This window comes from Jaculus jaculus, chromosome 9 (genome assembly GCF_020740685.1).
Source record: "Jaculus jaculus isolate mJacJac1 chromosome 9, mJacJac1.mat.Y.cur, whole genome shotgun sequence".
In the NCBI taxonomy this organism is placed as follows: Eukaryota; Metazoa; Chordata; class Mammalia; order Rodentia; family Dipodidae; genus Jaculus; species Jaculus jaculus.
Window position 1 is genome coordinate 14,231,206 of NC_059110.1, and position 16,116 is coordinate 14,247,321.

A 16,116-nucleotide genomic window follows, 5' to 3' on the forward strand; every position below is an offset into this window, starting at 1 on the left:
TGTGCTTTGAATTATAGACCATGAAGTCAGGGAAGGAAACCAAACTTACATTTTGCTTAAAAGTTTGGTTTCTTTTTTTGTTTTTATCTTTTTTGGGGGGGGTAAAAAAAAGGAAATAATTCAGAATTGCACTGGAGAGGCCAAGGCACAGGAAAAGCCCCGTGGCTGAGGTGAGCCTCTCTTTTATCAGCACATTGGTCAGAGGATTCTTGTGGCCATATTCTGGCCTCATTCTCCTGACATATGCAATTAAACGACATGAGCTGACTAATGGAAGTGGAGGTGAAAATTTCTTTCCAAGGCCAAACTCTCTGGTGTTTTGGATGACCTCTGAACCATCAAAGACAACCAACCTTCCAGCAGCCTGAGTCATGAGTGTTCCTGGGTCACTGTCCCCTTCCCCTGGCCCAAGCTCCTAGGCCAACAGCAGGACCACAGGGGAAACTGGGAAGAGGCAAAGTACTTTATGATTCCAGGACGGCTCTGTTGCGCAGTGTGGAGCTTACAAGGAAACTGTAGCCTGTTGGCCAGGCCACCCTAATCCTGTCTCACAGTTTATCCAGTTTCTTCCCTCCTGTTCTTTTCTCGAGCAGCCACAATCATCTTGAACATTTACTGTTTAGCCTCATGCTCCCAAAACAAAAACAAAAACTAAAACTAAAACAACAACACAAAAAATTATCAGCAGGCTGAAGGCTCTTAGAAGTTAAGCGCCTTTCATCATTCTATATGGGATTTACTCAGTGTAAATCACACTGGGGAAAAGACAAGAAGAGCGCCCTCTGCTGATGAATGTGAGACACACCAGAACAAACGTGGACACTGCTTTTCCTCCAAGTCCTGGGGACAGAGGGGCTTTCTTTTATAACGTGAAAACTAAAAAATAAAAATAATAAAAATAAAAAAAATAGAACTTAACCCTCCCGTGGGGTGATTGATCCTGTTTGGGGCGACTTAGCTGAAATCAACTTGCTGCTTTTCACAGGTCCACGGGAAGCAAGAATTAGCCAGAACCCGTGACTTCCATGTAGTGCTGTAAAGGGTGCGGCAGAGATTTCAGCAAGCCTGAAAGTGCAGCGACATTGTTGTGACAATTACGGGGATCTTCCTTCCCTGGGTGCATCTTGTATTCCTATAGGGGAAATGAATCAAGAATCCCCAAAGCTCGGGCTAATGCCATACGCCGGAACAAACAGATCAAGTGTCACTTGAATGAAGTGACGCGCTGCTATAGGAATACAAGAAGATGCTATTAGGAACCCTTGAGCTTGCTTCCTTCAAGGTGTCAACCAAAGGAGCTACTTAAAAATTCTTTCCTGAGGCTTTTTTTTTTTTTTTTTTTTTTTCTTGGAGCCATTTCAAAGTGCTTATCAGAGGTGAAAAGTCTACTCTCCAGGCCTGGGTCTTAACGAGTAGCTTCGATACCGTCATCTCATAGGCTGAGTTCAGTCGTGAAGAGCTATAGGAACCCTCATTCTCAGTAATGTAGCAAAAGGGGGAGAAAGAGAGCTGTTAGCAAGGTTTAGCCCTGGAATCCCTTTCGGCTGTTCCCAACAGAAGGCGTGTGTCGCTAAGAACTGAGCTAGCAAATGAACGGCCACTTGTACTTAGAAAGCCGCTGGTGGCAGGCGGTGCATGCCAGAGCTGTGCGCAGGAGACAGAATTCCGCTAAAGTGATGCATGACGTGGGTAAAATGCTGCAGGGATTCTCAGAACCTTAGGGGAGCCCAGGGGGCGGGGGGTGGGGCGGCTCTCAGATCGTGTTGGGGAAACCCTCTGCTTCCTGGGGGATGTAGTAGGCTTGCAAGGAATGTGGTGAACTGGAGCTGGTGGTCGTCAGCTGGCTCTGGCTGGGCTCCTCCGGGGGAACCCCCATTCGGGCTGGCGCATGCAGGCGGTGGGCATCCAGCATCTCCAGCAGCAGGTCATAAAGGGGCACCACGTTCTTACACTTCATGCTGTACAGGTGCTCCATGCCCTTGTTACTGTGGGGGGGAAGGACACAGAAGAGACACATTAAACCCCAGCTGAGCCCCGGACAGCTGAAATTCCTAGGAAGAGATAGTGAGAGAGATTCCAAAGATACCCTTTTATTTAAAAAAAATATTTTATTTTTATTTATTTAGTTATTTGACAGAGAAAGAGGGAGAGAGAAAGAGAGAGGAAGAGAGACAATGGGCGTGCCAGGGCCTCTGGCCACTGCAAACGAACTCCAGACGTGTGCGCCTTCTTGTGCATCTGGCTAACATGGGTCCTGGGAAATCAAACCAGGGTCCTTTGGCTCTGCAGGCAAACACCTTAGCCTCTAAGCCATCCCTCCAGCCCAAAAGATACCCTTTTAAAGATCCACCTTAGGGGCTGGATAAATGGTTCAGTGACTGAGACGCTTGTCTGCAAAGCCTAAGGGTCCAGGTTCAATTCCCCAATACCCACATAAAGCCAGACGCACGAAGTGGCGCATGCATCTGGAGTTCATTTGCAGTGGCTAGAAGCCTAAGCATGCCCATGCTCTGCCCCCTCTCTTCTTAGAAATAAATAAAGACCCATCTTTGAATGGCATCTGAAGAAGCTGAAAGCCTTCAGTGGCCCCAGTCCGTGTGGGTGGCTTCATTGCCCCCCCATTCCGTAAGGGTACCCCACCCCCAGAAACATAATCTCCCTTCAGCCACCCTCCTTCCAGCATGTTAGCTGTGCAGTTAGTGGCCTTTCTTGTGGCCTGCATGAAATTCTCTTCTCTATCACTGTTGGGTCCCAATACAGACCATGAGATAGATATGCAGCCATGAGTGAGCTCTTAAAGTATGCAATTCAAGAAGCTTGCATAAGCAAAAAAAAAAAAAAAAAAAAAAAAATCAAAACTTCTGCCTATTCTGTCAAAGGCCCAAGTGGCCTGCCTCTATCTCCCTTTCAGAATTCATCCTGTTTGGTACCGGAAGTCACTCTCAGCCACAGTGGTTTGGTGCTACCCCTTTGAGAGGGAGTCAGGTACTTAGGCATTCGGTGGTCCCTGAAAGTCCAAATGCAGGAAGGAGTGTACTTATTATAGAGGAAAGGATGATCTGGCTTCTTATCTCTTAGCCTAGCACCCCTAGCCCTGTTTGTCCATACCTGAGCCGCTCATTGGGAGGGAGGTTGTTTTTTCCTAGAATTCAAAGCTAATCCTGACACTGTGGTTGGTCAAGTTGAGACCCCAGAACTTGGCTTCATGGCTGGCCTCTTCCTGAGCCAGCCTCTAACCCAGACAAATCAGCTGTCTCTCTGGGTCACCTGAGCCAGAAGGTGAAACCTACCACACTAAGGTTATAAGTGAATATGTGTGAGGTGACAAGCTTCTCACTGGGATGCCTGACCACTTTTGAACCTCCAAGTTCTTTTCTCATCTTGGCCTGGCCTGCTGAGCCGAGATAAGGGGAAAACCCCCTGGCCCCTACCCCCCTCAGGGGCTCTCTACCCTCCCCATGCAAGAACTCTTTGTGTTTCTTTTCTGTCCTCTCTGACCCTCTTTTCATGTTTCTTCCAGGCCCACCACAGGGCTGTCATGCCACGTGGGTTTATCAGTTTTCCTTCCCTTGGTTCTGGACTTCTCTCAAGAAACATAATAGTTTAATAATCATCCCTCTCAGTCTTTTTTATTCAATTCTTTGGTTAGAAGCAAACATGAACCTAAGGTTTGAGGTTCAAGGACTTTCCTGAACCCCTAACACCCTATTTCATAAACAAACAAAACAGTAGCAAGAAAAGAAAAACAGCAATATGGGATGTTCTGGACCCATTTGGAACCAAGAGACTTTGTGAGCTTTCTAACGAATACACATGTCTGATGACTTCTGAGCCAAGATTCCCAGAAAGGAATGGTTAACCTTAGGGCTGTAATGGGAACAATAACTGCCCCTTCTTGGACACTAACATGTAGGAATAAGAGACTATCCTAAAAATGCTTTTATTGGGCTGGAGAGATGGCTTAGCGGTTAAACGCTTGCTTGTGAAGCCTAAGGACCCCGGTTCGAGGCTCAGTTCCCCAGGTCCCACGTTAGCCAGATGCACAAGGGGGCGCACGCGTCTGGAGTTCATTTGCAGAGGCTGGAAGCCCTGGAGCACCCATTCTCTCTCTCCCTCTATCTGTCCTTCTCTCTGTGTCTGTCACTCTCAAATAAATAAATAAATAAAAATTTTAAAAAAATGCTTTTATTGGTGGCAGTAAAAAGCCAGCAAGATTGGAGGCATCGGGAGGAAGCACAATATCAGAGACCACTAGACTTGCAAGCCAATCCAAATCATATGGTGAAGGGCTGTTTTCTTTTGCTTTGCTCTTTAATTCAAAATGCTATTAAAGTTACATGTCCCCGAATCTGTCACTATATTTCTCCTACAACTTCATGAGTCACATTTAGTCAGATGAAGTCCAGTGTTACGATTGTTGAGTAGCAAGGGGCCAAGTTTAATAGCAACAGAGTTCTGGGGTTTGGACTGGCTGCCCTGAGGCACCAATTTGTACTTGTGAGTGAATGACAGGGGGTGCTTAGTGCCCTCTCTCCTACTTTTCATACGTACAGAAGAACTTCTACTGAGCTGTGTCCTTCTGCCCTCTGCCACCAAACTCTAAAGGCAGCCAGGGCTGGTATTTACTGCCAAATGACTGACTTGGTGTCAAGTAATTAGGTTTGCTGGTGCTAAAGAGCACTCAGTAGATTTGAAAAGCCAGCCAATTCTCATCCACAATTCAAAACAATCTTGGAGCCACGTCACTGAAATTCCTCACTAGAAATAAAAGCTAGTGTGACTTCTTCAAGGGGGAAGAGAGTGCTCTCTGTCAGGTCATTTTGACAGGGAGATGTGTTCTGTGTCCCATTTCATTCTTGAGAGCCATGGGGGCATCCACATGGACTCTCCATAAGTAGTTCTACTCAGGGGTCTCTCATTTGGTATTTTGGGGTATAGGTGGAGAGAGTACGATACAGGAACAGTGATAGATGTGCCTGGTGTCTTTAGAGACAGCACATACTCACAGATACCTTTTGATTGACCTCCTTCTGCTACAAGGTGAGACTTGTTAGGACATGAACTGTCTATTCAAGGCTGTTGACAACTCCATGCAGAAGCCATTGTTGTTGTTGTTGTTGTTGTGTGTGTGTGTTCATGTATGAGTTTAATGTCAAACGTGTGCAGGTGCACATATGTGCAAGTTGGGTGTGCATGGCGGGGGATAACTTCAGGCATCCTCCACTTATTTTGAGTCAGGGTCTCTCCAATAGCCTGGGGCTCACTAAGTAGGCTAGCCTGGCTCCAGGGACCACCCCCCCACACACACACCCGACAAGTCTCAGAGGTGGTAAGGGCAGCAGATATGTTGCACATCAGTGCCTCTAGGAAAGCCTCTCGCCCTCTTGCCCGTTTCCACAGGCAAACTCCACGTCTCTCTCTTCTGTTGTCCCCAAGATTTAGGGCTTGTGTTCTGGTGACCATTCCAAGGATACTGTGATATGCGTGCCATCTGTCACAGAGTTGGTGATGCCAGCTCTGCTTGTCTTTGTGGTGGCACCTGTGGCTGGCTCACCTCATGTGCCGAATGTGGGAGAGGATGAGGAGCAGCTGAGCCAGGCGCCGATGCTGCTGTTGTAGAGTCAGGCCTGCTTTGGCCATCAGGTGGATCAAGGTGTCTGTGATTTTGTCCAGGACCCGATGGATGTGATCCTTCTCTTCCAGAGACTTCAGGGTGCTGGACAGAAATGTGTACACTCCTGGACGCAGAGAGAGAAAAGAGAGAGGCACTCAAGTAGGATGTGATCATGGAAGCTGAAGTGCCCCTGGTGGGGTTCGATGAGCCAAGATCCTTCCTATGACAGCCGAAAAATAGTGGGGGTGTTTTGGACCCATTTGGAACCAAAAGACTTTGTGAGCCTTCTAATGATTATGCAGGTCTGGGACTCCTGAGTCAACATTCCCGCAAAGGGACTTAATATTGGGGCAGCAAAGCGAACATTAACTGGCCTTGAACACAACATAAACCGTCTGTTCAATGCTTTCTAATAAAGAAGCCATTATTCCTCTCCTTCTCTTTCTTTCTTTCTCTCTTTCTTTCTTTCTTTCTTTCTTTCTTTCTTCCTCCGCCTCTCTGTGTATGTGTGTGTACACATATTTGTGATGAGTGGGGAGGCCAGAGGACAAGCTTAGGTGTCATCCACCTTTTTTTTTTTTTTTTTTTTGAAATGGTTTCTCTCACTAGCCTAGAGCCTACCACGCAGGCTAGTAGACAGACTGGCCAGCAAGCTCCAGGAATATGCCCATCTCTCCCTCTGAGCAGCCCCTCAGGAGTCAGGGACAAGGATGCACCACCATGATCAGTTATTTTTCTCTAACATGGGTTTTGTGGATTGAACGCAGGTCCCCCCATGATTTCATGACAAGCACTTTCGTGACAGAGCTGTCTCCCAGCCCTGTTATGGTTTCTTTTTTTTCGGGGGGGGGGGAGGGGCAGAGGGACGCCCTTACCAGCTAAGGTAAGAGAGCACATAGAGCAGAACTTCGGGTACACTCAGTCTGCCAACTCCATGTCCAGTCACAATAGACAGGCTCTCACCCAGGAGGCATGGGCTACCCTCTGTTGAGCTTTACAAAGAGTAGCTAGTGACTAGCTAAGTGTCTGGAAGGTGTTGCAGTCAGGTTCGCATTGCTGGCAGAAATCACCCGACCAAGAGCAGCTTTTTGGGGGTAAAAAAAGGATTAAATTGGCTCACAGACTCTGTGGGAAGTTCCATGATGGCACAGGAAAACGATGGTATAAGCAGAGGGTGGACATCACCCCTCTGGCCAACATAAGGTGGACAATAGCAACAGGAGAGTGTCCCAAACACTGGCAAGGGGAAGCTGGCTACAATACCCATAAGACCACCCCCAACAATACACTCCCTCCAGGAGGTGTTAATTGCCAAATCTCCATCAGCTGGGAACCTAACATTCAGAACACCTGAATCTTTTTTTTTGGTAGAAGGAGCTAATTTGCTGCTTTTTCAGTAAGGGTTGATGCCTAAGCATTTTTCAGCCTCAGTTGACAGGTATGTGGTTACATGGATGAATCCAACACTTCTTGGGAATAGTTGTTTTCCTTGCCAGGAAGGAGTTTCCTCTGTCCCACCTGCGCTCTCTGCCACAGGAAAGCTGGGGCCAGGGCAGAGGCTGAGAACATTGCACCGCTCTGCTCCAGCCAGCGCAGACCCTGAGCTAGACTGTTCCTGGGGGATATGGCCCTCCCTCTGAGGTTGCTAAGCTGGTACCCAAGGCCCTGTCTAAGAGGAACGACCAACAGGAAGAAGTGAAAGCTGTGTGTGTTGGTGGAAAGAGAAGACAGAGAAGTGAGGGCGTGATGGAGAGAGGGAAGAAGAGAAGAGAAGAGATCTCAAGTTTCAATCAATGAATCCTCCTTCCTTCTGACCTGAGCTTTCATTGTATGTTACCTAACGCAGGAATAAACAGGAACAAAAATGTGGATTCTTCTTTCTTTTATTTCGATTTCTTGCAGTGTTGGGCTTTGGAACCAGGAAAGTGATGGGCCACTGAGCTAGCTACACAGGCCCAAATGTCAGGAATCTCTGGGATACCACTTAAACAAGGTAGATCACTGAAAATCTTATGCTAGTGCGCCATTGTGGACATGACATGTTGGATTGAGGAGTTGACTGTTTCTGACTAATCCTGTTACCTGAGATGACTCAGTCCATCTCAGATAAATTGTTAATGGTAGCTCATGTCATGATTCTCAAATAGGTATGTGAGTGAAAAAGTTATTAAGACCTTTTCAAAAGAATTATGTACTCAGTGGGCTAGAGAGATGGCTTAGCAGTTAAGCACTTGCCTGTGAAGCCTAAGGACCCCGATTCCCGGCTCGATTCCCCAGGACCCACGTTAGCCAGATACACAATGGGGCGCACGCGTCTGGAGTTTGTTTGCAGTGGCTTGAAGCCCTGGCGCGCTCATTCTCTCTCTATCTGCCTCTTTCTCTCTGTGTGTCACTCTATATAAATAAATAAAAATGAACAACAACAAAATAACCCTTTAAGAATTATGTACTCAAGCCTCAGATTTGGCTTGGGCATAACAGTTACATTTACATGTAAATTTGGAATAAAAGTTTCCCCTAGTAGTAATCCACGATTCTTTTTTAATGATGGAGACTGAGCCCACGGTCTTTCTTGTTTGTGCTAGGCAAGCACTCCACTCCTGAGCTAAGTCGCCAGACCCATAATCCACTATTTTAATAGTCTGATTTATCTGCATATAATTTTACAAGTTGCTACCAGGCTAATTATCCTAAATCACTTCTTTGTTCTGAAGCTTTGGAGGACCCCTCTTCTCTAGAATATGAAATTAACAACTTTCAGTGTTTCATTAAACCCCTCTTCATTCTTCAATAGACTATAACATAGGACACTTTAAACACAGCTTTTCAGAAAGCCACAGGCAAGCAGAGAGAATTGACACCGAAGATAAAACCGTTTTGCCTTTCATAATCTACCTGAACTCTTTGTTCTAGTTTATAAGCTTATAGAGATTGGGGAATGTTTTTTTAAAAAAAAATATTTGCACCTCTGAGGAAATGCTTCATGCACATAATGTGTGCATGTTTAATAAAGAATAATAAAATATTCAGAAGCCCACCACATCACCTAAGAAAGAGAACATTAGGAACCAGGGATGTGACTCAGTGTGTGAAATTCTTTCTGCACAAGTTTGAGAACCTGAGGTTGAATCCTTATCATCTGAATGAAATGCCAGGAATGCCTGTGATCCTGGCACTGGGGTGGTGAAAACCAGAGGATTCTTAGGGCTTGCTGGCTAGCTTGTGGAGCCCTGTGGTGAATTCCAGGTTCAGTGAGGGACGCTGTCTTAAAAAAAAAAATAAGATGGAGAGCACTCTATGTCTACCCTTTACCTCTAATGCACACCTGCACACACATATACTCATGTGGACACACACACTACACACACACTATCAGAGGCATTAAAACCTGTCTTTTATGTGTCCTTACTACAGTCTCTTTCCTTATCCCTGAAAGTTGCCAGTATTTGAATTTTACTTTAAATATTCTCTCTTCCCTTTAATTTTACTGTGTATTTATTTAGCTCTATATGCTAGAGACATGTATGTAAATGTTATGAACATATATGTAGATGGTATTGCGCTCTAATCATCTACAAATTTCACTTTAATGAAAATTTTATCATTTGATTTGCAAGAAGAAAGAAATTGTTACATTGCTTCTCTTAGGTTCCATGTGGGCAGTTTCACAGGAACAACTGGATCTACCAGATCAACAGGAAAGCGCTCATGGCCGCGAGGTGGGCTTCGAGGTAGCAGGTGGTACAGGCAGTCCGGACAGAGGTGGGCTGGGATCAGGAGAGGGGAGACGCGCCTGAGCCCCCCTCCGGCTCTGCCTCTCAAGGCTTTGGTCTCTGTGTCATCACCCACATTCCAGGCTCATCGCCTAGAGGTCTTGCCACACACAGGCTGGGTGTCCTGGGCACCCGCCCAAGCCACAAAGCCAAGGTAGTTCAACTCAGATGAGGCAACTTATACCCATTTCCTTTTCTGTTACCACCTAGGATGCTGGCTTCATTCACCAACAGTCTCGTTCTTGTTCAAGAAAATCTCAGAAGGCTGGTTCTAATGCCTTGGGGTTTCCTCTGCACCCTGCTCTCCCCACTGCCCCCAGGGGTAAAGCACACCATCCTCACAATCCGTTGGCCCAGCAAGGACTCGGTGCATTTTCCAACGCAGGGAGCAAGGCACGCTCTCGTTCCCTGGCAGCCAAGTCTTCCCTTGGACTGCCAATTCTGCGTCCTCTCTCCCAAGTGGGTTCCTTTACCCAGCAAGCATGTAATGAGAGCCCGCTGTGGGCATCACTACATTATCTGATAAGGATTCCTAGCCTTGTTTCCTTCCAGTGCCCACGTGTTAAGTGCATATACTGCCTGTGGAGAGCGAATTTTCTTAACACAGGCTCTCAGAATGGAGACCATTTTCCAAATCCAGCCTGTTTTTCTAGTCCTGCTCTGGCAGTGGCTCAGCTTATCATCTCACCCTCGTGTGCACAGGCTTCCTAGCTGTGCAAATGACACGTCGGAATAAAAACACGGTTCTGTCAAAGTACCAGTAATTGACAACAGCCACCATCATCCTTTGTGGACTTTTCTGGCAAAACGCAGTCTGTATCCGCTGCCTGTTGCCCCGAAGAAGCCACTTGAGAAACAACAGCTGTGCAAAGCCCCAGAATGCTTCAGGTGCTCTGACAACTGCTGTTCAGGAGCTAGAGTGAAACAGAGGTGTTAGTTCTGTCCCTGTCGCTGTCCCTGGCTGTGTCTGCTGCGCTGCACCCTGTAGTACTGATCCCAGCAGCCCAGAACCAGGGAGCGGGCAGTGGGGACCTTTGGGAAAGAGTCTGGCAGTGAGGCAGGCTTTGGCCTCTGTGGAGTCTGCGCGGAATGCCAAAGGTGAGTGGGAAACAATCCGTGTGCCCTTGTCCAGGCTTAAGCTGTGCTTGGCAGATCTGAACTTCCAGGTGTTCGGCTTGTGTTGCCCCCACAGAATGAGGAAGAGCTTGTGGGAACTTATGGTGGGAAAGAATGAGAGGAGGAGCTCAAGGCCACTCGTGTTACTTTTATTTATTTATTTGAGAGCAACAGACAGAGAGAGGGAGAGAGAGAGAACGGGCGCACCAGGGCCTCCAGCCTCTGCAAACGAACTCCAGACGCGTGCGCCCCCTTGTGCATCTGGCTGACGCGGGTCCTGGGGAATCGAGCCTCAAACTGGGGTCCTTAGGCTTCGCAGGCAAGCGCTTAACCATAAGCCATGTCCTCAGCCCTCAAGGCCACTCTTATATGTAAAGGAGGGGGGAGGGCAGGGAGGAGGCTAACAATGGTACCAAGTTGACTGTATTCACTGAGTGCAAAACTAATTTAAAAAAAAGAAGAAAGCTAACATCTTATCATCATGATAGGATCAATGTAAATCAACAATTGTAATAACTCATTAGTATATGCTTAAAAAAAAGACCAAGACAAACTACTTCCTCACTTATCTTTGACTTCAACAGTCTGGTTCTCCTTGAAGAGTTGTCATACTTCTTTTCACGTCTTTTATCAAATGCACATGAGCTCTGTCCCGTTTCGCATTGTCCTGGTGCCGCCCCCATGTCTGGCTCTGCCTCCCGTGCGCGGTTCTCCTTAGAAAGGAGCCTCCGGCTCACGGTTACGTGACGGCATTGGGCCCAAGCACGCATGTCAGCGTTGCACTGCTCTGGAAGCCGTACTAAAACGTTTTCTTGTCAGCGGGTTTGGTGTAAGTCTGTCTTTGTGAATAGCTATGAAAGTACACTGACTGATTGTCACATCACATATATGGGCGAGCTGTCACCCACTTACTTCATTTACAGAGAGTGAAGGGGATGCGCGGACTTTGCCGGTTGGTCGTTTCTTCAATGGAAAGTCCACAACATTTCACCCTGGCATGTTTGTGATTCCCCGATCCTGGTGGCAGCTTGGAATTTCCTGCGGAGTTTTCAAAGGGGAAGCTGCCCAGGTTCCAACGGGCTCTGATGACATTTTAAGCCATGGGTTGATTCTAATATCTGTGCTTTTTACAAAGCTCTCTACTGGGGTTAAGAAGGTGGCGCCATGGGTATAGTGTGTGCCTCACAGGCAGGAGGACGTGAGTTTGATCCCCAGAGCCCATGTGAATGTCAGGCATGGTGACACACCCCTGTCATACCAGCACTGGTGGGGAGGGGACAGCAGAGATAGGAGGATCTTTGGAGCTCACTGGCCAGCCAGTCTGGGTTATTGGTGAGATCCAGGCTGATGAGAGATTCTATTCCAAAACAGATGGATGGGGGGCTGGAGACATGGCTTAGTGCTTCAGGCACTTTGTCTGCAAAGCCTAAGGACCCATGTTCGACTCTTCAGATCCCATGTAAGCCAGATGCACAATGGTGAGGGAAGGCCAAGGTCACAGATGCCCACTAGGAGGTGCAAGCGTCTGGAGTTGGGTTTCTGTGGCTGTGGTCCTGGTGCACCAATATTCTCTCCCCCTCTCTCTCTCTCTCTTCCTCCCTCCCTCCCTCTCTCTTTAAAAAACAGATGGGGGCTGGAGAGATGGCTTAGCGGTTAAGCGCTTGCCTGTGAAGCCTAAGGACTCTGGTTCAAGGCTCAGTTCCCCAGGTCCCACATTAGCCAGATGCACAAGGGGGCGCACGCGTCTGGAGTTCGTTTGCAGAGGCTGGAAGCCCTGGCGCGCCCATTCTCTCTCTCTCCCTCTATCTGTCTTTCTCCCTGTGTCTGTCACTCTCAAATAAATAAATAAAAAAAAATGAACAAAAAATAAATAAATAAATAAAAAACAGATGGACAGGGTTCCTGATAGTGACGCCAGGTGGCTTGCATACCCCCTAAAGCCCCCCCACGTGAGCCCACACACACATACATAAAAAGAACTCACACACAGCCAGAAAGGCTCAACTCGTGGTCACTTTAGTTTCCACCTGTTGCCGCTGCTAAGACCTAAAACTCTTGACAACGTGGAGTTTATCTCTGTTCTATGACAAGTGTCATCATCATAACTCTGTGATGACTCTAAGAGGACAGTTTTTCTGGATATTTCCTTACTTGGGTATGCTCTGCCTGCCTCCCCCACCCCACTATTCTCTAGTCAGGATGCTTAGAATAGAGGGAAGTCCTTGGAAATGACTCATTTTAGTGACAGAGCCCTCACCTTCCTGACACCCTAAGTGACCACGTGAAAGGGGGACTAGGGTGAACGTTGGCAAACACTGCCTTTCCTCCGCTCTCACTGCACAGAAACCTGGACGGAAGCCATCCATGACCCTTGAAGGTGCGGCGACGTCTCTGGCAGTGAAGCAGCCCCACCCCCACGGCAGAAGCCAGCTCGGGTCCCCTCAGGCACGTCAGCCGGGGCACGCCCTGCCTGCAGGTAGCATCAGGCCTCACCGGGCAATGGCTGAGCCCCCCAGGACTGTCCCTCGTCCCTATTACATGCGACTAGCCAGCCCTGGGTTGTTTTAACTATGTTTCCCCTTAACCGGCTATAGATTGGAGCGCTTGCAATCCCCTCCTTGCTTGGGCTAGATGCACACGCTGAGCATCTTACAGAACTCAGGGGATGATTGCTACTGTTCATTATAAAGAGCATCCCAACGGACACAGATGGAGGGCAGCCTGGAGCATGGGCAGTGTTTCCATACACCATGAGGGTGGGTCACCCCCTCCTCCGGCACCTGCATGCGCTCAGCTATTCAGAAGCCCTCCAGACTTCATCCTTTTGGGTACTTACGGGATTTCCATATAACACAGGTGTGATGGATTAAATCATTGAACACCATGGTGATCAACTTGGCCTTCAACTCTAATCCTGCCTCTGTCTTTCCAGTGATCACCCCGTCTGGAATCTCCCCCAAGGGCTGCCAGCCATGAAGCAAACTCTTTAAAAGACATGATCTGAAGGAGACATTATCAGTCCAGAAATTCTAAAGATTTGGAGAGTTATTTGCCAGGAAATGGAGACAGACGACAGCCACATGCGTACGCACATGCACATGCATGTATTTCACGATATTACAGACACTAACATGTTCATGGGCCACCATTGCCATGGAAACTCAGAGGCTCTTGAGGTACCGCACGGTTTGGAGCCTGCTTGTTATAACAGGTACCAAATAAGATTTTTTAAAGCTTACTGATGTTTAAATGAATTCATTTTTATAAAAAGTGGGATAAAGTCAGAAGGGCATTTTCTACTCCTCTTCTGGTTGATATTTTCTGCATTTTTGAATGTGTGTGTGTGTGTGTGTGTGTGTGTGTGTGTAGAGGCCAGACGTTGATGTCAATTGTCTAACTAAATCATTCTCCATGTTACTTATTTTTTGAGACATAGTCTCTCACTAAACCCAGAGCGCACAGACTATGCTAGACAATCTATCCAGCAAGTCCTAGGGATCATCCTCCCCGGCACTGTGACTGTAGGTGTACCCCGTCGTGGCTGGCATTGGGGGGGGGTGTATGTGAGTGCTGGGGATCTAAAGCTAGGTCCTTCTCTTGCTTGCACAGCAAGCACTTTACTCATTGAGTCATCTCAGAGATCCCGCTTTCTGTGTCCAACAGCCTTAGAATACCTGGCTTACTTAGAAATTCGTCTGCTTCTCAAATGCCAGCATCACCACCCTTTGTACAGTCTTGGTTCTAGTAACACTCATCCCCAGTCATGGGAGCCATTCATTCAGAATGCCAACATACTTCATAGAGGCCAATTTGTTCAAAGAACTAGGGGGCAAACCCACCCTCCACAAGACATCTGAATGTACGTGAATGTTTGTTTCATGGGATCCAAAGAGATCCCAATTGTACTGGAGACTTCAAAGAGACTTCTCTATGCTATGAAAGAACTAAAGTCTTGTGAGCTCAACGAAAAGGATGCTCCTTTGGGAAATATTTGTCCATCTGTAAGAAACTCCTGTCTTTCTCCCAATATGTAACTATTTAACCAAAAAACAAAGAGCCCACTTGCATAGTCTTTATGCAAATGCATGCATTACACTCTACCTTAAACGTGTCCTGGCTAGTGTTCCTTCTAAGCGTTGTCACACTGAGAGAGGTGGCAGTGGAGACGTGTGTTCCAGCCAGAGCGCAACTTGGAATCAGGTGGCTCTGTTCGCTTGGGACTGCTGTGTCCCTTCCCAATACCCATGATCACAAAACCACGTATCTCTGATTCAGTAGCATTCTTTGATTTGGTACAATTTTTAATGAAATGTACTAGATGTTCCAGAAGGTGCTACATCAATACATTCGAGCTGACTCAGAAGACATACCCCCCATAACGATTTCCAAAGTCAACACTGATGGAGGGACTCTGCTGACTTGAGGGAAAATCTAGCATGTGGACTTTCATGGTGAAGTGTAATTGTGTGCTTCACTTTTACATATGAAGTTTTAGTTTTAAATTTTTACAGTAAATAATATACTATCTATGGTGGGTGCATATTTTGTCTAGGACCCTTACCTCTGTCTGGTAGATCTGAAAATACTCAGGGTCCTGAATTTTCTATTCTTCAGTCAGTTCCTTCCTTCCAAGGTCAGGAAGGAGATTCTTCGACATAGTCTATACCTGCTGGCGATCACGCGGCCCGTCTATTACAAACCCGCTCTCATGAAGTTCCATGTGGGATGCAGACCCATGGGGGGTGGCCTGCTCTCAGGAGACCTTGACAGTTTCTCTTTGTTTCCATGAACCCCACTGTTCCTTGCCTAGCATTTCCAGGATTATGGAGTAACAACCACAGCAGGAGACAGATGCGGCACATTCAGCCAGATTTTATTTTCCAGAGATGGTGATCCCTGCATATCCCAAGGACATGTTTCCTATAATAGCATCTCGGCATGTTTCCTGTGGACACACAGGGTCTTCACTCTCTTGCTCATGTCTGGGTGGACTCGGGATTTGCTTGTAACCAGTTGGATGGGCTGGAGGTGACCCTATATGACTTCTAAGCGTATGTCATGGGAGGCCATGCAACTTTTGCCCTGTCAGCTGCATTGGCAGTTGCTTTTGTCCTGTGCATGGGGACCCTTCACCACCTTGTTAATAGTCTAGTGTGAAGGGACTTCAGAGTAGGATGACAGTCACCAGAGTCCCACTAATGGCCTAGGCAAGAGCTAGCATCTCAGTAAGATGCCTCAAGGTGACTTCCATCCTGAGCTATCAGAGTGCCCTGCTTAATGAGCCTCTTCACCTGAGACCATAGACATTGTGGAGAAGACACAAGCCATTGTCTTTGTACCCTGTCAAAAGGCAGGACCACATTTTTTAAGCTGTTATATTTTGTAATCAATTGTTGCACAATAGTGGCAGCCAGGGCATACTTGAGTATCCACATCAGATGCACAAAGGGACAAAAAATGATTAAGAACGAGGTAGCTGGAGAATTTGACTCCTGATCTCTTGATCATGAAACAGGACAGCATTTGGATTCTACTTATTCGCTGGTTGAAATTCCACTGCCTACCAAGGCTTTGGCCCAGCCTCGTGGGTGTGCTGGTAAAGGCTCGGGCTCA

At 47.2% G+C, this 16,116-nt stretch overlaps 1 protein-coding gene across 1 annotated transcript in view; it reads right to left on the reverse strand.

The window, feature by feature from the left end:
• Positions 1–611: 611 nt before the first annotated feature.
• The window catches only part of Esr1 (estrogen receptor 1), a 266,953-nt gene continuing 251,448 nt past the window's right edge, over positions 612–16,116 (reverse strand). The window contains exons 8-9 of the mRNA XM_012951315.2: positions 5,555–5,738; positions 612–1,985 (exon numbers count right to left, since the gene is read on the reverse strand). Coding sequence (XP_012806769.2) covers positions 1,754–1,985; positions 5,555–5,738 — 416 coding nt within the window. The 3' untranslated portion in view covers positions 612–1,753. The remainder of the gene's footprint in view (positions 1,986–5,554; positions 5,739–16,116) is intronic.